This window comes from Scomber scombrus, chromosome 9 (assembly GCF_963691925.1).
Source record: "Scomber scombrus chromosome 9, fScoSco1.1, whole genome shotgun sequence".
Taxonomy (NCBI): Eukaryota; Metazoa; Chordata; class Actinopteri; order Scombriformes; family Scombridae; genus Scomber; species Scomber scombrus.
In genome coordinates, this window is record NC_084978.1 from 24,385,659 (window position 1) to 24,408,437 (window position 22,779).

Consider the following 22,779-nt stretch of genomic DNA (forward strand, 5'->3'; position numbering starts at 1 on the left):
GATGGTTTCAAGTCAATAAAATAGAAAATGTCCCTTCACCAGTTAACTTTCATTCTATCATTATCTTTGTGGGAGTATTAATAGCATTTATGGATGATGAAAGCATGCCAATTTTGGTATCAGTCCCTTGAAATGCCTTCTCCAAAATCTAATCAAAATTTATATAAAGTGAAGTCAATTGAAGGAAAAAAGTGTGTACAATCTTAAAACCTCACATTTAACAGTTTCACTCCTCTAGAGTACAAACAGTGTCTTGCTTTGTATTGTAATGCGTTTGCCATGCCTTGTCTGTCAAAGCACTTTGTAAACTGTGTTTTTAGAGGTGCTATATAAAGTTATTATTATTATTATTATTATTATAAACAAACAGTAAATTTCTCATGAGGGTTTTTTCAGTTGCACATATCACTGAAACTACTGTATCTGAATGTTTTGATAGATTTATTTGGGTGAACTGAACCTTTAACAAATTAAAAGAAAAAAACCTAGAAAGACAACATGGCACACCCTTCATTTCAGGTTGGATGTGTTTTATAATTAAAAATATATAATTATAATAATTATAATGAATATCTCTACTAACTCTACAAATCAGATGATGTAATTAGTCAAATATAGAAATTCAAACAGACTTTAAAATGTAATTCAGCCCTGTTCAGTGTCAGTGTGCCACAATGAATAGGGGGGCGGGTCCAGCAGGGGCGTGGCTGTCTGCAGGCAGATCAATATATTGCAATGAGGGACACAAACAGGTACCTGACCGCTTCCAGTTTGGACTTTCACTAAAACACGTACAGATGCGAGTCATTTGGCCATGAAAGCCTTAACTTCACCAGCGTCCCCCGGACAGAGGAGTATGAGGAGGGTAAGCAGCTGCATTCAGGCAATCAACATTTCTAGAGAATGATAAATAGTCTAAAATGTTCATTGTTTAATCCCTGTTTTCATTCTCTTAATTCACTCTTCCAGGTGTCTAAACCTGTCATGGAGAAACGCAGACGGGAGCGGATCAACCACAGTCTGGAGTCACTGAGGCTTCTGATGCTGGAGCAAACCCACGACGAGGTTCGTCTGCGTTATTGTTTTATTATGGGTGGTTATTCTTGAATTTGGGAGTTAAGCTTGTAAAAAAAGACAGAGATAAAGTTGAAGTTTCTCATCAGGAGCATGTATGTGGTAAGGAAACAGTTAATAGCTTAAACCCAGGTGTGCCAGCTGTTCGGAGTTAGGCTGATTATGCTGCAGGCCTAAAAATCACATTCAACCAGTAAGTGATTTAATGAATGATTTTGTATTTACTTTCTTTATTTAGAAACTGAAGAATCCGAAGGTGGAGAAAGCGGAGATCCTAGAAAGTGTGGTCCACTTCCTAAAGACGGAGAAGGACATAGAGAAGGGTCACCGCGCCACCGGAAGAGTGTCCAAAGAGCAGAGACCAACCTACGCTCGCCAGCACAACTACCAGGAGGGCATGACGTCCTGCCTGCTGAGGATCAGTCACTTCATAGCCAGCAAGAGCCAGCAACCGGAGGAGGGAGACGGGCAAACTTCACTCTCTGACCCCCAGACGAGCCCCTCCACTCCCGGGCGCCTCCACCACAGCGCGCTGGTACCCGCCGGTGACTCCGCTGCTCTGTCTCCTCAGCATCCACCCCTCCATCAGCGCCAGCACGGAGTCACCCACCCGTACCTCACCCAAAGGACCAACCTGTGTGACACCAGGAAGCTGCTGTCCTCCACATCAGCCTGCACGAACATCAGTGATCCTGTGTGGAGACCCTGGCCGCAGTGACTGTACATATGAACTGAGGATGCCAACAGACTGTAAATATGTATTTTAAATGTACAGCCTGGATTCTTTTTGTACAGTGAATATATTTTCCATGAAAACTCTCACAAACTCTATTTTTTTAATGTGGCGTTTTTGACTTTTTCTTAACGTCACATACTTGTTTTGCTTCCCTTCACATTTTATTTTTCAAAGTGGGTGTGTCCACATTTAACACCATTTCATTGCATTGGTGTTGCAGAGACTTGTATGTAAAATGACTTATTTTTTTGATTGTTTTTTTTTTGCTCTGAGATGTCACAGCACGATTCCATGATGGAACAAATTCTTTAAATGTGCTTGCTGATGTGCATGATGAATTCAATAAAAGTGCAATTTCCCGATAATCTGAGTGGTCAGTTTGCTGTGTGAATAGCTTGTACTTGAGCAGTAGGAGAAATGTGTGTGGGGGGGGGACATCTGCAGGACAGTTAACACATACTTCATCCAGACTGGACTGTAGTTATGACTCATTGAAATGGTGATGTTGCTTCTATGATCTGTAAGTGTCGCAGAGTGGCCATTCACACACTGTACAGCATCCAGACTGCTCCTGTTGCAGCCAATCTACAAAAAACACACAAAAACAGTTCACGTCTAAATTCTGCTGGAAATGTTTAAAAGCAAATTTGTTTTCATCTGCCAGAGAAAGCATCCCATAACCAATATCACATTTAGTAATGCCTGATTTCAACTTAAATTTCACTTATTTTGTTAATATTAAATAGTTGAATATATATAAAATATATTGGCATATTTGCTACTGCAACTGTTTAGCTTGGTGAAATGTTTGGATTTTCCCTTTATTTCATATACTCTGTATTTAGTTGTAATAGTCACTGCCTAAAGTATAAGGCAACACGTGCTCAACTATTTTAACAACCAGACAAGGTGCCAGTTTGAGCGTGTGTGTGTGTTTGTGTAAAGAGCAGTCAGCCAGCTGTTTCTCATAAGCTGTTCCAACATGTGATTTAAAAAAACGTATTTAAAAATGTTGAATGATTATAACATCTCATAAAGCACCAAATGACGTCACTTTATTTTACCGGTAAATAAAACACACTATCAATTCAATTCGAATCAAAAGCGGGTTTATTTCCAAGTAGGTTTAAACAACATATTTGCCTTGATGTTGTGGTCATTACAATCAAAAACAGCAGACAGGAGCAATATAATTACAACAAAAACCATGTAGGTCAACTCGAATATAAAATAGTACAATAAAAAGTAGGCCTAAAATATACTCTTAATGCAAAGAACTGTTGGAGTCTTAAAAAATAGAATTACCATAAAGAATTGCACTAATATAAGGGGACTAATGGATGTATTGTATTTGCAAATGATTACATTTTTACGTTGAAAAAAATTAAAATAAAATATATAGGGCTATGATACCGACCCCAAATGAAACCAAGCTATTTCATAGAATTGTGTTTTGTTGGAGCTGTAAAGTGGTTTTCGGACACTTGAAACTCTGGATGCTGCAGAGTGTGGACAGTGTGTTAATGGCCACCGTCGTGTCTTTTTCTACATTTGAATACTGCACTAAAAGCAGTGGACTCCCTTACATCAACATTTCAATGCATAGTTGAATGTGTCATAACTGTTGTCCATCCCGGATAAAGTAGCCTATACTGTAAGTGTTAACTGCCCTGCAGATCTCCTCCTCTCTCTGGAAATGTCTCACAGTTTATCACATTCTCAGTTGCCTGATGGTTTGGAGTATTTGAAATCTGTTGTGGTATCTACTTGTATTTGGGGCTCCAGTCTGTTAATATGGATGCTCAATAAAAACCTCCAACAGGACAATATGCATTTCATTTTTTCGAGTGGCCCCCCAAAAACAAACCACCAATCCATCATCACAGGTTAAAACGTGGGGATTTCATGAGAAGTCTTCTGTTTCATACCCCAGCATCATTTTGTGCAGTCCTATATTTAACTTCGCTCGGTGGGTCCAGACTCCAGGTTGGTCCCATTGAGCGAGCATTCCTTCAGCCTGTTTGAACATCTTCTATCAAAGGAGGTGTTAGTCCCGCTGCTATGCTCTCTGACAGGATGCTCTTTTGTGCGTTTTGAGGCTTAAACCCCCCTGGAGAAAAGTAAATCAATTAAAGTTTGAATCAGATTAGTGTTTCTTTCGAATAGCAGCTGTCTCAATGAAGATTAAATGGAGAATTTATTGTCAGTGAAATAAGGATTAGTCCAATGCGGATATTTTAGGTCATTTGTTTTGCTTCATAGACAAAAAGCGCACGGAAATTAATCTGACCTGGAACTTAACTTGGAAGAATCTGCAAACTGCAGTTTATGGAACAACTGAGGGATGAAGAGTTCATCTAAACAGGTCTGCAAGTGTTGATTTTTACCACCACAACACAATGGGTTAGGTGATAAATTCACAGTTTGGCCTCATCAGCAAACCATTTGATGTCTGCGGTTTATCTAGGTAAATATTACGCAAAAAATAATTTTGGAGTAATTTCAGATTTGTCTGGATGTTGTCTTTTTGTTTGTCGCAACATAAATGCGTCTCATAATTAACCCACACACATATACTTTGACTTTAAGGACCATGATGGATTATTTTAGGCTGTGTTTGACCAAATGTGGAGGTGATACATCTTCCACAAGTGGCCACGTGTCAGTGAGCCTCACAGCCGCAGTCTGGTTATTAGGGTTTGTTGGCACCCGCGCGCCACAGGTGACGGGCTCGTGCGCCAAACAGCTTTGTGACGGTGTTATTATTGTGGTGTCAGTTATCTGCAGCACAATGCAACCAGGTTTGGGAAGGTTACTTTGGTAATGTAACAGTTTACTAGTTACTTTATTTAAAATGTAATAAGTAATGTAACTATGTCAATTACTTAATCAAAGTAATCATCATCATTTCTTATAAAGCAAGATTTATCTCTCATTAGAAAATGTATTCATAAAGATATTTTATGAAAAAAGTCAAAAGTCTTGCATTGGCTTAATTGGTACTGTGACACCATTTAATCCCATATGTGCTCCAAATAAGCCCACGTCATTATTTATTTACAACATATTAAAATTAAACTAACATGTTTTCAAAGAATTAAGCAATGTGGATCAAATGGCTTTACTAAATGGCCTTTACTGGAAATAGCAAAAGAAGGCATTGAACACATCAAAAACATGCAAAGCAACAAAATGAATATTATTCAACATATAGCCTATCTTCTTTCTTTTTTTTACTTAACATATTAAGATATAACCCCCTTTGCAATAGACATTTTTGTAAGTGCAAATTTAATTACACATTTTCCCACACTAACTGTAATGGTTTAGTTACATTTATTTTGTAATTAAATGATGTAACTAGCTACTCCCCAACACTGCCTGCAACATATTTATGTAGGCTACGTATATGTCAAAAAGGCTGAATAACAAATGAAAAATGTGTGTGTTTATAAGAAAGGAACCAGGACTGAGGTAGGCTGGACACTATTATGTATTTAATTTAAAAACACATTATTTGATAAATATTGTGTTACTCATAAAGCCAGCTTGGTCAATACAAACAATATAGTTAGTTTAGACTATTATAAATTTAGTCTATATTGTCAAAACGATTTAATATGGTTTAGTCTGGTGTTAAAATTTGAATATAGCAAGTCATAATCAAGAGATATCTCAGCTGTTTGACCATTGGTACTGAGAAGTTTTGTTTGTTTTTACTCATGTTTTTGATTAGACTATTCATGTGGTTTTAATTCCCCGCTGGTGGTGGTCACGGAGGAAAAGGCTTTAACACAGTCATGAATGTGAACTGTGCTCTGTGCTGCACCACTGCAGCAAACTGTGGGGCGGGTCAGAGAATGGAAAACATCTGCTCCTGTGGTCAGCAGCCTGCCCCAGTGATTAAAGCTAATGTCCCACCCACCCACCCACCCACCCACACACACACACCCACACAATATATGTATGAACTGCTGAGAAGGGTAGAACGTTTGGTGAAAAACACATTTATTAGTTACAAGAGAAAAGTCACAGTAATAAAGCTGCAAATGAATGACAAGATACAAGCAGCATTTACTGGCATGATGCTGTAGATTTATATCATAGAATGATACCAACTAAACTCCTTCGAGTTTTCTGTGTCTATGTGTTAGAGCATGCGTGCAGCATCATCACTTGATCAGACTTTTCCTACAGCGAGGCCCTGAGCTTTCTGAAACTCCTGCTGTAAACTGGACAAGACTTCTCGGTGCTGGTCCGATTTCTTTTCCATTTCTTTCAGGAGCGTCTCATACCTTTGACTGTAATGAAAAAAACAGGGAAAAACAAAAAGCATAAGATTAACTTTTCAGATGGTAGTGAAACATCAGAATAAAACATGTAACGTACTTCATCTACACCTTTTTATATAAAGCATTTTTAAAATGCAGGACTGTTGTACAGGACTGTAAGAGACTTAACTAAGGTGTGCATAATAAACTGTAACAGAGTTCAGTTACTCTTTGGGCTTTTTCACACAGTCCATTTGTTGCATAAATAAAAAATGATGCACTAACAGTGTTCATGTGCAGACAGTCATGCTGAGAATCATCTATACAACATATTCTCTAATCTGTACTGCTATTTACAGTGAAGGTGTGTCCCAACACCCACACAGCACACACTGTCACTTTGTTTTCTGATATATTTCTGGAGCTGTCACACCATCAAAAGCAAATTAAACTAATGTTTTGGTAAAGCTGTTTTTAGTGTCCATACTGACAGTTTTAAGTACATGTTTTTTGTCATGATCCGGTCTTTTATAATCAGTCAGTGAACTGTAGTGAGCCCTAGCTGCAGTCTTCTTACAGATTATTACAGAAACTTCTCCTCCACCACTACCATTGCACCTAGGTTTTTACAAAACACAAAGTGACTGTACCTGACCCCGACCAAAACTAAGCTGAATATGGATTTTTCTGTACAGTATGCCACAAGGCCGCTAGATAAATTAAAAACAAGATCATAACCTCTATTCAGGCGGCTTATACAGCCTTATTCCAAAATTGATTAAATTCCTTTTTTTCCCTCATCAATCTACACACAATACCCCATAACGACAAAGCAAAAAAGGTTTTTTAGAAATGTTTGCAAATTTATTAAAAATAAAAAACTGAAATATCGCATGTACATAAGTATTCACACCTTTTACTCAGTGCTTAGTTGAGGCAGCCTTGGCAGTGATTACAACCTCAAGTCTTCTTGGGTATGGAGCTACAAGCTTAGCACACCTGTATTTGGGGAATTTCTCCTATTCTTCTCTGCAGATCCTCTCAAGCTCTGTCAGGTTAGATTGGGATGTTCAATCGGGTTCAAGTCTGGGCTCTGGCTGGGCCACGGTCGTTGTCCTGTTGGAAGGTAAACCTTCGCCCCAGTCTGAGGTCCTGAGCGCTCTGGAGCAGGTTTTCATCAAGGATCTCTCTGTACTTTGCTCTGTTCATCTTTCCCTCGATCCTGACTAGTCTCCCAGTTCCTGCCGCTGAAAAACATCCCCACAGCATGATGCTGCCACCACCATGTTTCACCATAGGGATGGTATTAGCCAGGTGATGAAAGTGCTGCAGAGATGGTTGTCCTTCTGGAAGGTTCTCTCATCTCCACAGAGGAACGCTGGAGCTCTGTCAGAGTGATCATCAGGTTCTTGGTCACCAGGTTCTTGGTCACCTCCCTGACCAAGGCCCTTCTCCCCTGATTGCTGAGTTTGGCTGGGCGGCCAGCTCTAGGAAGAGTCCTGGTGGTTCCAAACTTCTTCCATTTACGAATGATGGAGACCACTGTGCTCTTCGGGACCTTCAATGCTGCAGATCTGTGCCTCGATACAATCCTGTCTCGGAGGTCTACAGACAATTCCTTTGACTTCATGGCTTGGTTTCTTCTCTGACATGCACTGTCATCAGTGGGACCTTATATAGACAGGTGTGTGTTTTTTCCAAATCCTGTCCAATGAATTGAATTTACTACTTGATTGGACTTCAATCAAGTTGTAGAAACATCTCAAGGATGATCAGTAGAAACAGGATGCACCTGAGCTCAATTTTGAGTGTCACAGCAAAGGGTGTGAATACTTACGTACATGCGATATTTCAGTTTTCAGAGAAGAATGGGGAAAAATACCCCAAATACAGGTGTGCCAAGCTTGTAGCTTCATACCCAAGAAGACAACAAAGTAATGAGTAAAGGGTGTTAATACTTATGTACATGCGATATTTCAGTTTTTTATTTTTAATAAATTTGCCCAAAAATCTCTAAAAAACGCTTTGTCATTATGGTGTATTGTGTGTAGATTGATGAGGGAAAAAAAGGAATTTAATCAATTTTGGAATAAGGCTGTAACATTACAAAATGTGGGGAAAGTGAAGGGGTGTGAATACTTTCCGGATACACTGTATGACTCTCTTTGTTACTGCAAAACAAGGGATTAATGCTTTGCTTGACAAATGCTCCTCAAAGTCTTCCAATGACTCAGCAGATTTATGTTGAAGCTGAACTATGGAATCAAACATGAGTATGGCAGTCTCTTTTTTGTTTAAAATAAGTGTAGAAAGGGAGACATTTGTGATCTGAATTCAAAGTGGAAAATACCATTATTCATATTTTGACCAGAATCCTGCAGCCCCAATACACCACTGCTCTCTACCATTAATAAATATCAAACGTTGTGCTCACTAAGCTGCAGTAAGTGACAGTGTGTCTTTACGTGCACACCACACATTTTAAAAGATATTTCTTATGCAGGTTGACGTATCATAGCCTCAGTGAACAGGATGTAGCACATGTCTACTGGTCAGCAGGTTGATTGACTCACATCTCTCCGTTAATATACTCCAGCCTTTTTGCAACTGTAGCTTTGGCCTCATCCAGGTCTTGTTTCACTAAAACTGGACCAATAAGCTTATAAACTGTGTTGGTGCTGTCCAGTAGATCCATCTCCTGTGAATAGAGAGTGAAAGAGAGAGAGATGTTAAGCTGAACATTGCATTTATTCCAAATGAAAGGGGCTAATAACAGTGACACCAGTCAATAAAGCAGATTTAAAGAAGGAGTTACCTCTTTGACAATGTTGTTCTCTGTGAGCTGCGTCTCCAGCTTCTGTCTGGATGCCATGCTCTTACTAACATCTGAACAGACAGACAATACACCGTGAGTTTATACGTATTTTTAAAAGGATGTAATAGTAATATACCATATATATAACAGTTTAAATGTATAGTAAATGTCTTAATGTGTGACTGTCTGACCTAATATGGCCAGTTAGCACGCCACACCATGGCACAATATGAGAAACCATGCAAAGCTAGCTGGCACATACCTTTCTGCATTTGCGAGTATTTTTCTACTTCCGCTTTCAGTTTCTTTTGAATCGCCTCTGCCATATTTGCGACTAGTTGAAGGTGAAAAGTGCTACAGACTGAGAAAATATACCGAAGAAGTAATAAGTTGCTTGGTAAATGTGGTAGATGAAAGCTCTGGTAGCTAACAGGAAATGGATGCGGCTTGAGCGGATGTTCCGTCACGTGTCCCTTCAAGGTAAGAGTACTGAAGGAAGCCAACAAAAATCAAATAAACTGCTGCAAAACTGTGGAGCCCTAATTGATTCAAAGTTCAATGAATAAATAGGTTAATTATGATGAAATATTTATTTTTATCCATTATAAAATATATTTAATAATAATTGATACATTTTTCAAATATTTCATAAAATAATGGATACATATTATGAATAATGGAAACATATTTAATAATGATGGATACATATAACATAATAATGGAAAATGTTTAATAATAATGGATGCATATTTCATAATAATGAACTTATATACACAACTATACATAATAATTAACGTATTTATTAATTGAATTTTGAATCAACTGGGGCTCCATACAAAACAACATTCAAATAAAATACTTTCTTATTGAATTGACAACAGTTAACCTCAGTAAAGAAACAGTAACATATAAAGTATACAAGTATAAAGAACAAAAAGAGGAAATTTAGCCTACTTAAGTGCCTGTAAATCAATGATGACATATTAAACATTTTGTAAATGGTTTGTGCAGGAAGCTTTTTATGATCAATAAAAGCTAAATAATACATATACAATAATCATCTAATGATATTTATTAATATGTACCTCTTTATTTATTTATTTGTTTATGTGAGGTTTTTTTTTTTTTTTTAAATCGCTGTCATGGTTGCGGCTGTTTACGACAGCGTTTTACGACACTGCACGGAGCTCCTCGTCACTCTGGTTGAAGATGGCCTCGTCGTTTTGGAAAGGGATTGTCGGTGTCGGACTCTTTGCCTTAGCTCATGCAGCTTTCTCAGCGGCACAGCGTGAGTGTTGTCGGAGGGGGTGAAGGCACCGGTGTCGGTATCGATATCTTTCACCGGGGAAGGGGTCTCCGCTGTCACCGGACGGGGTGATAAAACAGCGGACTGGGCCTTGCCGTCCAGAGGCCAGCTCACCAGATGCTAACGCAGTTTAGCATCTCTATTAGCCATTAATGTCACACTATCGTTTGTTATTTATATGGTCTGCTATAGCTTATGGAGTGTTAACATGTAAAACGATAACGTGATTAAACTGTCCTCGGTCATCTCCTCTGTCTCAGTTTAACGGTGTAAAATAATCTCTAATCTCCTCCCATCAGATCGATCATACATGCGACTCACAGAGAAGGAAAATGAAACACTACCAATCGACGTGAGTCCTTCTACTATACAATATTGTGTATTTCGACCCTCTGTACTCTCCTATTAAACCTTACACTTCATCTCACATCCCTCTTTTAATGCATGCACTCGTCACTTAAATATATTTCCTCAAACTGAACTCAACATTGTGCATTTGATTTATTTTAACGTTCATTTGTATAAAGTATGCATTTAAACAATCTACCACAGCATTTATAACCTGAGCTAGTTTGCAATGCCTATACCTAGATGGGCTTTTTACATATATTCAATTCAACAGTTAAATACATATGAAACTGCACAAGACTCAACAATACATATACACACGTTTAAGCACAGTAAAACATTCAAATATTTCTTTTTAGCTGAATATTTGACTTTTATTTAACCTTGCTGGTTGCTGCTTTTATGCTCTTATTTTTTATAATGTTTTATGTTCGTTTTTGTTTTTATCTGTCTTGTATATTGATGATTTTACCTTGTAGCACTTTGACATTTGCTTCAAATGTAAGTTATGATTACATATACATACTTAAAACTTGAAACTCAACAAAGTCCATACAAAAGTCCATAGAAAGCAGCACAAGCGTTTTATAAAACAAGCACCAGATCACTCTTGACCACACGATTGATCCCTCTTTAAACTCTTTCATTAAACTTATATAATGTTCTTGATTTTTTTTTTTAAATTCAATTTTAATATTGTTTTATTTCAGTATTGTTATTATTACCTTCCTTTTGTGCTGTTTGTATTCTTCTATGTTTCATTAATGGAAGCAAAAGCCAAGACATATTCTGTGTCTGCTGCATACTAATACACTGATTCTAATTCTGTACACATAAAATCATTAACCACTCTTTACCATTACCTGTTCTTTTGTTGCAGATTGTATTACAGACCCTATTATCGTTTGTCATGACCTGTTACGGTATCGTCCACATCGCTGGAGAGTTCAAAGACATGGACGCCTCCTCAGAGCTGAAAAACAAGTACGTCAGGAGTCACTGCAGCACCTTACTCTCCTGATAATGTGGTTGTTTGTGTCCCCTGCCACAAGGGAAGCTTGTCACCTCAACATTTATAGCAGCAACACTGTGAATCAATTCCCACAGACACACACTAAACCCCCAAGCTATTAGAGACTGGATGTGTTATTTTAGTAGCCTGTGTACTGTAAAGGTCACGTGCAGCTTGATTTTTCACACCTGCACATCTTCTACTGATGTGTCGACAAAGATATTAACAAGACTCTTTTAGACAGAAAAAGTTGAGGCTACTGAAGGAATATTCTCTGCCCAAATTATATGCATCAACTCTTTTTAAATAATTAAAAAAGTTCTTTCTATTTTCCAGTTCCATTAGTTTATAAACTAGTGAAAAATGTCCATCACTAACCAACAGTCAAAAAAAAAACAATGCTAAAGATAGAATAATTTTTTAAAAAGGGTTAATATTTGAGAAGCTGGAATAATATGATGTTGACTAGAACAATTAATCAATTATTGAATAGATGTATATTAATATCAAAGTTTTTTTTCCTGTATGTATTAAAACTGTAAAATGGGAAGACTCAAATATAATTGGGGATTAAAAATACACAACCTGACACATACAGTCCAATCCACCTGCTGCGATATGAGCCCATAACTGCCTATTTATCTCTTTATTTTTGCAATGGAATTTTTTTTTATGACTTTACTCTTTCTTTTCCTCCAGGACATTCGATACACTGAGGAATCACCCATCTTTTTACCTTTTCAATCACCGGGGTCGGATGCTATTCAGCTCGCCAGAGGAGGAGCCCTCCTCCGTACGCAACCAGCAAGCTATTCCCAACCCCATACGGCTACGCAAGCTGGAGCATTTGCACTGAGACTGGCCTTTGCTGCCTGTAACATTATCAACGTCAGATAAGGTTGTTTTTTGTTTTTTGGGGTTTTTTTGTTTCTTTTCTTCTTCTTTTTTTTTGTTAGACAGAGGGGGCAAAGTGAAAAATGATCTTCCTCTTTAATTTGTATTTGTACATAAACTAATATGCTGTCTGAAAACATGCGTCTCTGTCCATAAAAAGTGGTCACCACCATATTCAACACTGACTGTGCCAACCCTTCAGTTTTTCGAGCAGATTTGTTTGTATATACAGTATGTAAATGCTTTGGAGTCTTAAGATACAGAGACATCTGCCATTCTCGTCCCTTCTGAACTGAATTGGGATACTTGCTGTCCTTCGTACTGTATATCCTCTGTATGAGGGGCATAACTCCTGTTTCGTTAATGTTTTATTTCAACCACACATCAAGTCTTCAGCAGCCGTCTGGTCAAAAATGCAATTTCAAGTTAACTGAAAAGAGTTTGTATGAACGAGAACCTTTTTATTTCCTTGATGATTTCCTGGAAGCATAAAGCTCATCTGTACATTCTGTATGCAATAAAAAGGTTTGATTTATGTCACAGGAAATCAGCTCAAGGCGATATGTGAGAACAGAAAACATTAGCCAGCTGTTCTAATGATGCTGTGAACACTAGGCTGGAGTAGAAAGTGATGGTACATTTTGTTTGGGTGAAGTTGAATTTCTCCTTCATTTTACATTTTGTTAAGATTTAACAGATTGTTTTTAATTTAATAAAAGCATACTGATTTTACAAGGCTGTCAGAACCTTTTTTTTCGCCCCCTCGTAGCTCATTTTGGGAGCGGGAATACTACCTCTGCTAGACAAAAGTTGGTAAACTTCACAAAAAGTGAAAGCAGGTGGTCATTGAATGTGATGACCATTTTTTTACCCTGAGTTTGGGCAAGTTTAACAGGGTGGTGAGTGGTAAGGTATTAGTCTTGCAAACCATGGGTTTGAATCTCATCCGTGCCTTACAGTTACACTACAAAACCCATCAAGGTAAAACAGGTGGGTTTGAAAAATTTGGACTGTTACAGTTAAATAGGATACAATTCAGATGTTCAAAGCCATGCTCAAATACAATGAAATAAATATTGCAACGATCACTTTGATATATTGATAATCCACAAATTATTTGTACATCTGAAACATGAAAGTAAACATAGTTTAAAGATAATTGCAAAAAAGTTACACCATCAATAATAATAAAAAAGTAAAAAACTATTTAAAAAATCAGCACAAAACATTTTCTGCTCTAGTGATATAACTCATGTAAACAAGATACTTTGTATTTAAGAATAGTTTTGCCCTTTTGCCCTTAAAGATTGATAAGTGGAGATGCTAACTGGAAATATGGTAACAGAGAGAAGGATATGACATGCAACAAAGTTCCCCTGACAGAATCCATCTTGGGACATTGTGGTAATATGGTCTTCATCAGATGGATCTTTTGTTTTTATTTGTCCAATCTGCTGGGTTATACAATGCATTTACAACCAGTGAGAGATCAGGTTGGTACCAAATAACAAGAATGTTTCTCCAACAGGAGACTCTCCGTCCTACAGAGAACACAGAGACAATGAGGAGCCACACTTACCAGCCCAGAACCCTACCCCAAACCCAAATCCAAACCCAGGATAAAGAGGTTGAGTGAATGTGGTGTTGAAGGTGTAGAGGTGAATCAGTGTGTCAGAGGAGACTTTGTAAAATGAGAGAGTGCCAGCAGGATAGTCCACATACACTGCTACTCTGTTAGAGACAGAGGAGGAGGAAGATGGGATGACTATTCCAGTATTATTGCAATTGATAGAGTAACCACTATCAGAGCAGTACAGACTCCAGGACTGATCATTCCCTCCAAACCTGCAGTCATTACTGCGCCCTCTCCTTCTGATTCCTCTGTACGTCACTGATACGTAACCCTTGCCACTCCACTCAACCTCCCAGTAACAGCGACCAGTCAGACTATCTCTACACAGCAGCTGAGGCCAGACTTCAAATCTGTCTGGATGATCAGGATAGGACTGATCCTCCTCCACATATGTCACCTTCCTGTTGTTGTCAGACAGTTTGAGTTTTGTGTTTACTGTGTTTGAATCCAGCGTGAGTTCACAGGCATCTGATGGAGAGAACAAAACACAATACAGCTACAGTTATTGCTCATTTTAATTCCCATTAGGACCTGATTGAATGATTTCACAGTTTGAAGTTTGTTTTCATGAATGAAATAAAAAAACACTTACACTTCCTCAGACCTGGTGTCAACCATCGGTCTCCAGCAGGCTGCACTCTGAAAGGAGGGTTTTTTTATTATTATTCTGTTCAAACGTGGGGTTGGGTTTTGATAGCATTTTATCCTATCTGAATCAAATCCTTTTGAAACCCTGGTTGAAGCTAATCAGGTTTAACTTTCAACATTTACAGGCAACCTGATTTATAAATAACCAAAGTATTTGTGAACATAATTTAATATGTCCTTATGGACTCTTAATCTAACACTTATACGTGTTAAAATTCTCCCAATAAAACTTATAGTAATGACTTGACTTGTTTTCCCCAAACATTTTGAAGCTGTTATTATTTGAGATGCTGATTGGAAGACAGTCAAATCAGCCAATAATCTGACCTGTCAGAGTTTTAGCCACCAGTGGAATCCTTGAAAAATGATTACACCTCCTCTTTACCCCCTAAAATTTAAATTCAAATGTCTTTGTATATTTTGTTACTCCATAACTGTATATGTTTATTCTTGTACACAGGTCTCTCTTGAGAAAGAGATTGTGATCTCAAGAGACTGTCTGACTAACTATCTGATACATGACAAAGTCAAGCATGAGAAATGCATCCAAACTGGCTTTGTACTGATAAAACATGATAAAAAACATTCACCAACAGAAGTGAATTTACTTAGCAGGTCCCTCAAACTGTTGGTTCACAGAAAACAGTGTAACACGTCTCACAATTATGAAAATCTCCAACTCTTTCTCCTCTACCAGACAGTGTCTCTCCATACCTGAGTGTGTCTAGACTCCAGTGTGGATCCTCCACTCCAGCATTTAGCAGCCTCACTGCTGTGTCTCCTGGTTGATTGTAGCTGAGATCCAGCTCTCTCAGATGGGAGGGGTTAGAGCTCACGGCTGAGGCCAGAGAAGCACAGCCTTCTTCCTTAATCAGACATCCCGACAGTCTGCAAACACACAAAACGACACACGTCAGACAGTCAGAGAATACTGCAGTGTGCAGTCAGATACAAACTAACTAAGAGAATAACTGAATCAAAGAGGTGAAAAATCTGCATGAGGTAATTCTCTACTGCTACAGTTTAATAACAACGTGTTTGAATCCTGACCTGAGAGTTTCCAGTGTACAGTGTGGACTTTCAAGTCCTGCAGACAGCATCTTTGCTCCTGAATCCTGCAGGCTGTTGTTACTCAGGTCCAGCTCTCTCAGACAAGACGATTGGGAGACGAGAACTGAAGACAGAGCTGCACAGCTTCTCTCTGAGAGGTTACAGACACTCAGCCTGAAAAAAACAAGTATGAAGTTGTTATTGTTTTTCAGCTGAAAAGACTATTTAAATGAATAATAATAATAATGAATAAAGCTGTGTATTTACAGAGCTTTTTTGGAGGCTTTGACCACTGGCAGCAGTTTCAGAAGAGCTTCTTCTGAAGCAGAGTATTTCTTCAGGTCAAACACATCCAGATCTTTATCTGATGACAGTAAGATGGAGACCAGGCCTGACCACTGAGCATGAGACAGTTCATCTGTGGAGAGACTTCCTGAACTCAGGTACTGTTGGATCTCCTCCACTAGAGAGCGATCATTGACTTCATTTAGACAGTGGAACAGATTGATGCTTCTCTCTGCAGACAGATCCTCATTGATCCTCTTCTTGATGTACTTGACTGTTTCCTGATTGGTCTGTGAGCTACTTCCTGCCTGTGTCAGCACACCTCGTAGGAGAGTCTGATTGGTCTTCAGTGAAAGACCCAGGAGGAAGCGGAGGAACAAGTCCAGGTGTCCATTTGGACTCTGTAAGGCCTTGTCCACAGCATTCTGGTAGACCTGTGTCATTGCAGATTTTTGTTTATCTTCAGACTTCTGGGATGTTTGTTCTTCTGCCAGCAGATTGACTCCAGAGTTGATGAACGTCAGATGGACGTGAAGAGCAGCCAGAAACTCCTGAACGCTCAGATGAACGAAGCAGAACACCTTTTCTTGGTACAGCCCTCTCTCCTCTTTAAAGACCTGTGTGAAAACTCCTGAGTACACTGAGGCTGCTCTGATATCGATGCCACACTCCCTCAGGTCTGATTCATAGAAGATCAGATTGCCTTTCTGCAGCTGCTCAAAAGCCAGTTTTCCAAGAAACTCGATCATCTTCCTGCTCTCTGGATTCCAGTGTGGATCTGTCTCAGCTCCTCCATCATACTTGATGTTCTTCAGTTTGGACTGAACCACCAGGAAGTGGATGTACATCTCAGTCAGGGTCTTGGGCAAGTCTCCATTCTCTCTGCTTTTCAACACATCCTCCAGAACTGTAGCAGTGATCCAGCAGAAGACTGGGATGTGGCACATGATGTGGAGGCTTCGTGATGTCTTGATGTGGGAGATGATGGTTCTGGCCTGCTCCTCATCTCTGAATCTCTTCCTGAAGTACTCCTCTTTCTGTGGGCCAGTGAACCCCCTGACCTCTGTCACCATGTCGACACACTCTGAAGGGATCTGATTGGCTGCTGCGGGTCGTGTGGTTATCCAGAGGCGAGCAGAGGGAAGCAATTTCCCCCTGATAAGGTTTGTCAGCAACACATCCACTGAGGTGGACTGTGTAACATCAGTCAGGATCTCATTGTTGTCGAAGTCCAGAGGAAGGTGACACTCATCCAGACCGTCAAAGATGAACACAACCTGGAACTCTTCAAACCTGCAGATTCCTGCTTCTTTGGTTTCAGTAAAGAAGTGTTGAACAAGTTGTACCAAGCTGTACTTCTTCTCTTTCAACACATTCAGCTCTCTGAAAGTGAATGGAAATGTGAAGTGTATGTCCTGGTTGGCTTTGTCTTCAGCCCAGTCCAGAGTGAACTTCTGTGTTAACACTGTTTTCCCAATGCCAGCCACTCCCTTTGTCATCACTGTTCTGATTGGTTCATCTCTTCCAGGTGAGGCTTTAAAGATGTCTTCATGTCTGATGGTTGTTTCTGGTGTGACTGGTTTCCTTGACGCTATTTCAATCTGTCTGACCTCATGTTCATCATTGACCTCTGCAGTCCCTCCCTCTGTGATGTAGAGCGGTGTGTAGATCTGATTCAGAAGGGTTGGGTTTCCTGCTTTAGCGATCCCCTCAAACAAACACTGGAACTTGTCCTTCAGGCCAGATTTGAGTTTACGCCGACAAACTACACCAGGAGTTTCTGAATAAATGTAGAATAAGATCAATAATTGATTAATTACAGTTAATACAGTCTAATTCCTCTAAAGAATGATTATATGAACATGTTTTTCTCTATCTCTTGAGACTTTAGTAAATGTCTCATTTATCCATCATGTTAAATCATTATAGAAACCTCTTACTGCTCTGCAGACAGTCAGCCAGCTGCTCCTGCTTCATTCTCCGCAGGAAGTGCAGCGTGATCTTCAGAAATGCCTCTCTGCTGCTCCTGCTCTTCTCAACTTCCTCCTTATCCAACTCCTTCTCATCCTCCCTCTGACTTTCTAAGTATTCCGAGTGATCTGAATTCAGATCTTTCTGCATCTTCTTCAACTCGGCCTTTACAAAATGAACGATGTTCTCTTCCAGCAGCTAGAACACAATACCATATGAATGACACATTCAAACTAAAATCATGGAAACAAACATCAGATCCATGTCGGAGAGACTGACAATACATTGGTCTACCAAGTGCAGCATTGAGATGATTGTGAACAGAATGGATGTAGAAGTAGTTGTTATACATGTACAGACCACAAATATGGAGTCCAGGTTTGTTTGGTGCTGCTGGGCAGATTGACCATTGGAAATCTCTGAGCTCTTCTGGTCCACTCTGTGGAGGAATTATGAAGAATGAGCTCACATTATGTCTGTCCACACAGAATGAATCAACAGTGTTTCCCACAGGAAACACTGTTGATGATATCAAATCATCTCCTTTTCATTATCAGTTTTAAATCTTTACCTTTGATCAAGAGAGCAGTGCCTTTTCCTTGAATTAAAAGGCTGCTCTTCAATCTGGTCACTCTTCATGGACACACAGCTGGGTTCAGTGCAGTCTTGTTTCTCCGTCTTCCTCCTGATAAAGAAACAGATTCTGAACTGTACCGAGAAAATATATGTGCTGCTAATATATTTGATCAAACACTTAAACACATAAAACAGTGTAAAAACATGTTTCACTGTCCATACTAGACTGGCTGGCCCTTTTCAGTGGTTCTTCGCCAAAAATGGAAAACACTTTTTGAATACCTATAACTATCAACTCACACAGATATGATTGCCTACCTCCAACCAACAGCAACATAAAAACACATTTCTGTTGTCTCACACTCTCTTTGATTGTTCATCTAAAGGATAATGCCTCGTGAAGTTTATGTTCTAGAAATGAACTGAATGACAAACCTCAATTCTGCATCAATTGATTCTTTGCTTCGTTGTAATCTATTACAATTGTGGAATGTACACCTCAGTCCATACTATCTCACTTAGACCATATTCACTTACAAAAAAATTTCATCCGATGTAGCCATTCACCCATTTTCTGCAGTGTAAGTAGGTCTGGGTGGCAGTAGCATAAGGCTATGCAAGGATATGCAAGGAATCATTCTGATCAAATGTCTAAACCACCTCAACTGTGTCCTATATATGCAAAGGAGTAGCAGATTTACTCTGGCCCCCTGCCAAATGTCTGACCCTGTCTGTAAGGGCTGATTTTAAGACTGAGGACAACTTACTTTCTATCAGATGAATGTTGTTGTTTTAAATTAACAATGACGCCCTTTGACCGGTTGCTCTTGAAGGACACACAGCTGGGTTCAGGTCTAGCAGAGTCTGGTCTCTGATGGATGCTGAAAGAGAAACATTTAATAGTTTTATTAGACCTCCCATATTCAGTAAAATTCTTGCTGGATGAAGACATTTTGAATATATGTAATTGTAGCTTTTTTATTATATAAACGTAAACAAACCAAAATGAAAAATATCAATTAATTCTGAGAATTTTTAATAATCAAAGTGAGAATTTATCATTGTTATCCTGATTTTAATACTGCGAACAACTTACTTTTTATCAGATAAATGTTGTTGTTTTAAATGAACAATGACACCCTTTGACCGGTCGTTCTTGAAGGATCCAGATCCAGGATCATGCTCTGGTCCAGCAGAGTCTGGTCTGTGCTGCCTCCTTGATCGTCAACAAAACACACACAGAGCTTTGAATGGGAATAATGATGGTGGATTGATGTGAGTGGAGAACAGTCATGGGCTGATATACTTCACTTACACCTGGCATTAAATTGTGATCTGTCTCTGGCTATATTATCTGGATATGGGAAAATACATATTAACACAGTTGTAAATGCACTCAGAACTCATTGTGATCAGAATGTGATCCGATTGTTCAGAGCACATTGGAAAGTGGTCAGACTTGCATTGTGATCGGTGGCAGGTGTAAATGGAATCCGTACAGCAATAACACATTTGAATACCAGGCAGGTGTGAAATGCAAAGTTTGATTGATTGAATGTCATTATCTAGATAATGCATCCAAATACAGATCACATGTTAATACCATGTATGAATGGGGCCTTAGAGATCCTCATCTTACCTCTCAGCTTTGGTCTGGCTGTCATGTTCCCCACACAGAGAGCTTTTAGAGGGAAGGGTTCCCTCCTCTCTGTCCTCATACTGATCCATGCTGCTGAAGTCACATCCACATCAGTCGCATACACTTTCTAAGTTCATTTGAAGTGGAAACATAAATCATCCTTTCATCATCATCATGTCTCCTGTAAAATCCTAAATATCAGCTGCTCCTCCTGTGATTGGCAGTTACTTTCTGTTATGTGTAAGTGTGAATGCAGCCAGATAGTAGTGTTAGGCAGAGAATGCTACAATCAGCGGCTCTATTTCTACCATCAGTCATTCACTGACACATTACTGACTCAATTTGACTGGAAGTTTAATTATTAATATTCATAATTTTCAGTATGTTAAAAAAAACAAACCAAAAACAACATTTAAAGCTGAGACAGCTGATAGTTTGGTTACAGATGAGATGTGATTACAAAAGGAGAAAAACTGACTAATCAGACATGACATCGTCTTAGTCTTACTGCATTACATTTACAAAAACTAGGATGAAAAATATTTGCTGAGAATCCTTAACAACTGAAATATGACAACTAGTAAAACTAAAGAGTCACTCTACATCTCTGCATCACTGCATCTTAAACTTTCAGTTCATACAGTCCAAACTGTTGAAGACAAAGACTCTCAACTGTACGTTTTCAGAAAAGCGTTTGACACAGGTGAGATGTTTCCTGGAATTAGTCAAGGAAACTGTAACAAAAGAGAAGAGTCCGGGCTCCACCTGACTAGGAGGAGGGACAGACAAAAGACCAGTCTTAAACACATCTGGCCAACATTTCTGTCATTTAACAACACAAGTCTTTTTAACATCAAATTCCCTCTTTGTGTTTCCCTGTTGAGCTGTGGTGGAAGTATAGTAACATAAAGAGGGACTTTGACACTAAAAAGACTGTGACGTTGAAACATATCTACTTGATTTGACTCATATGGACAGTTGAAGCTTTATATTAACTTCAGGTAAACTGTTAAATACATTATTGCACAGACGGAGGATTCCCATCCCTTACATTGTAAGTGTTCATTTGGGATCCTGATTGTGAACCCATCCTGTCGACAAAATTGTGCACTTCTGTCTGTGTTAATACAAATGACATCATTGAGTTTCTTCTTACGCAACCAGAGGAAATCAATTCTAATGAGAAGTACAGAAAGATGAGTAAAAACCTATCAACCAAACCTGCGTTCAAAGTCCAGTAAAGTTAATATCTTTGTGTTGCCAACATGGAAGTGAGATGCAGTTTGTACATGTCCACTTTATCTAATTTGTCCTTGTTGATTTTTAAGGATCTGTGAACAGCAGTACATGGATCAAAAGTGGTTTGTTTGCTGTAAAAAAAATTGTGTTACAGGAAAAATAGAGGCTGTGTTTATCTTCTTCTTAAGTAAAGTGATGGAGTCAGTAGCCTATTTTAAATTACAAACGCAGACAAATGTATAAAGGCGACTACTTCATGTGGGAGGGGTGTTAATAAGTGCTCTGATGCAACTGGTCTTATGACCCAGTGCTGTCATTCTCAACAGGACCACGGTTATTTATTTAATATTAAAAAAATGTAGTGGCCCCTCATCACTTACTGAACGCCCTACATACTGCTGTCTACCCGTCAGTCCTTTAGAGTAAATACAATGACATAACCACACGGGAGGTTAAAGCTAATCTAACCGCACATAGAGTCTCAGATAACGGGGAAGCAGCGGCTCATCTCCGCCTCCTCCACAGGCTGATTCAGAGAATGACCTACCACCACTTATCAGTAAGTGCTGAAACACAATAGGTAATAACATTGTATTCAACTACTAAGTATGAACTAACTTCAGCTATTATTCCCCACTTTCAGACTCAACTACAAAATGTTTCCGCCGGTGTGAGTTCATTATTAATTACTAACGACAATTTTTAACATCCAAACGGCAGATTTCTGCTTTCTTTGGGAGTTTAGTTATTAATAACAGTTATGTTACTGCTCACAACATGAACAAAGAGCTACTCAATTATAAAACTCTGAAAACTGTTAGTTACGTTACCTTTAGATGGAGTAATGAACCTGCGCCACCGCAATAAGAGAAAATGAAACTGTAGTTCCTTATTTTATCTTCCCTCCCTTCCAAACCCAATATTCCTGGGTCTGAAAAATTGAGAAATGAAGCAAATGTGAAGGTGCTTTAAACATGCATTCTTTATAATGACCAGCAGGGGGAAACTCCACTGCCTACAAAAAGAAGCCCATTGTATAGAAGTCTATAAGAAAATGACCCTAATTCTCACTTTACTAATGAGTTTATGGTCTCCATTACTACTTTCATGTATTCTTAAATGCAGCATGATGTTCATTTTATAAATTATGGGCCCGTATAAAGTAAAATGCCAAAAGGCCACAAACACTTATGCAAATCAGAAGATCAGACACAATTACTTATTATTTTCTTATATTGTTACTCCTCTTAATCACAGAAAATGCAGGTAAGATTCAGTAAAC

The 22,779-nt window shown here is 38.8% G+C and overlaps 4 protein-coding genes across 4 annotated transcripts; 2 read left to right on the forward strand and 2 right to left on the reverse strand.

Moving 5' to 3' along the window:
- The first annotated feature begins 814 nt into the window (after nucleotides 1-814).
- her5 (hairy-related 5) lies at nucleotides 815-1,792 on the forward strand. The gene is made up of 3 exons (XM_062426119.1): nucleotides 815-865; nucleotides 970-1,065; nucleotides 1,313-1,792. The coding sequence occupies exons 1-3, from the start codon at nucleotides 815-817 to the stop codon at nucleotides 1,790-1,792; spliced, it is 627 nt and encodes a 208-aa protein (XP_062282103.1).
- A 4,005-nt stretch (nucleotides 1,793-5,797) lies between these two features.
- On the reverse strand, nucleotides 5,798-9,347 carry pfdn6 (prefoldin subunit 6). The gene is made up of 4 exons (XM_062425652.1): nucleotides 9,159-9,347; nucleotides 8,897-8,967; nucleotides 8,655-8,779; nucleotides 5,798-6,111 (listed from the first exon to the last, which is right to left on the reverse strand). Exons 1-4 carry the CDS (start codon nucleotides 9,220-9,222, stop codon nucleotides 5,991-5,993), a joined length of 381 nt encoding a protein of 126 aa, XP_062281636.1. The 5' UTR covers nucleotides 9,223-9,347; the 3' UTR covers nucleotides 5,798-5,990.
- Nucleotides 9,348-10,074: 727 nt separating this feature from the next.
- Nucleotides 10,075-12,805, forward strand: mmgt1 (membrane magnesium transporter 1). The gene is made up of 4 exons (XM_062425516.1): nucleotides 10,075-10,184; nucleotides 10,502-10,554; nucleotides 11,431-11,534; nucleotides 12,262-12,805. The coding sequence occupies exons 1-4, from the start codon at nucleotides 10,106-10,108 to the stop codon at nucleotides 12,416-12,418; spliced, it is 393 nt and encodes a 130-aa protein (XP_062281500.1). The 5' UTR covers nucleotides 10,075-10,105; the 3' UTR covers nucleotides 12,419-12,805.
- Nucleotides 12,806-13,997: 1,192 nt separating this feature from the next.
- LOC133985687 (NLR family CARD domain-containing protein 3-like) lies at nucleotides 13,998-22,344 on the reverse strand. Its single transcript, XM_062425354.1, has 11 exons — nucleotides 22,328-22,344; nucleotides 20,259-20,351; nucleotides 19,716-19,835; nucleotides 19,387-19,500; nucleotides 18,404-18,482; nucleotides 18,013-18,241; nucleotides 16,055-17,852; nucleotides 15,788-15,961; nucleotides 15,452-15,625; nucleotides 14,682-14,728; nucleotides 13,998-14,557 (listed from the first exon to the last, which is right to left on the reverse strand). Exons 2-11 carry the CDS (start codon nucleotides 20,345-20,347, stop codon nucleotides 13,998-14,000), a joined length of 3,384 nt encoding a protein of 1,127 aa, XP_062281338.1. The 5' UTR covers nucleotides 20,348-20,351; nucleotides 22,328-22,344.
- Nucleotides 22,345-22,779: the final 435 nt, after the last annotated feature.

Bases quoted from the DNA above. Each gene is read 5' to 3' on its own strand.
- her5 (XM_062426119.1), top strand. From the start codon at position 815: ATGAAAGCCTTAACTTCACCAGCGTCCCCCGGACAGAGGAGTATGAGG. The intron at 866-969 runs GTAAGCAGCTGC...TCACTCTTCCAG, and splicing joins GACAGAGGAGTATGAGGAGG to GTGTCTAAACCTGTCATGGA. The intron at 1,066-1,312 runs GTTCGTCTGCGT...TTCTTTATTTAG, and splicing joins TGGAGCAAACCCACGACGAG to AAACTGAAGAATCCGAAGGT.
- LOC133985687 (XM_062425354.1), bottom strand. From the start codon at position 20,347: ATGGATCAGTATGAGGACAGAGAGGAGGGAACCCTTCCCTCTAAAAGC. The intron at 17,853-18,012 runs GTAAGAGGTTTC...ACATTTATTCAG, and splicing joins GGCTGACTGTCTGCAGAGCA to AAACTCCTGGTGTAGTTTGT. The intron at 15,626-15,787 runs GTCAGGATTCAA...GTGTGTTTGCAG, and splicing joins TGTACACTGGAAACTCTCAG to ACTGTCGGGATGTCTGATTA.
- pfdn6 (XM_062425652.1), bottom strand. From the start codon at position 9,222: ATGGCAGAGGCGATTCAAAAGAAACTGAAAGCGGAAGTAGAAAAATAC. The intron at 8,968-9,158 runs GTATGTGCCAGC...CTGTCTGTTCAG, and splicing joins ATACTCGCAAATGCAGAAAG to ATGTTAGTAAGAGCATGGCA. The intron at 8,780-8,896 runs GTAACTCCTTCT...CTCTATTCACAG, and splicing joins AGAACAACATTGTCAAAGAG to GAGATGGATCTACTGGACAG.
- mmgt1 (XM_062425516.1), top strand. From the start codon at position 10,106: ATGGCCTCGTCGTTTTGGAAAGGGATTGTCGGTGTCGGACTCTTTGCC. The intron at 10,185-10,501 runs GTGAGTGTTGTC...TCCTCCCATCAG, and splicing joins AGCTTTCTCAGCGGCACAGC to ATCGATCATACATGCGACTC. The intron at 11,535-12,261 runs GTACGTCAGGAG...CTTTTCCTCCAG, and splicing joins TCCTCAGAGCTGAAAAACAA to GACATTCGATACACTGAGGA.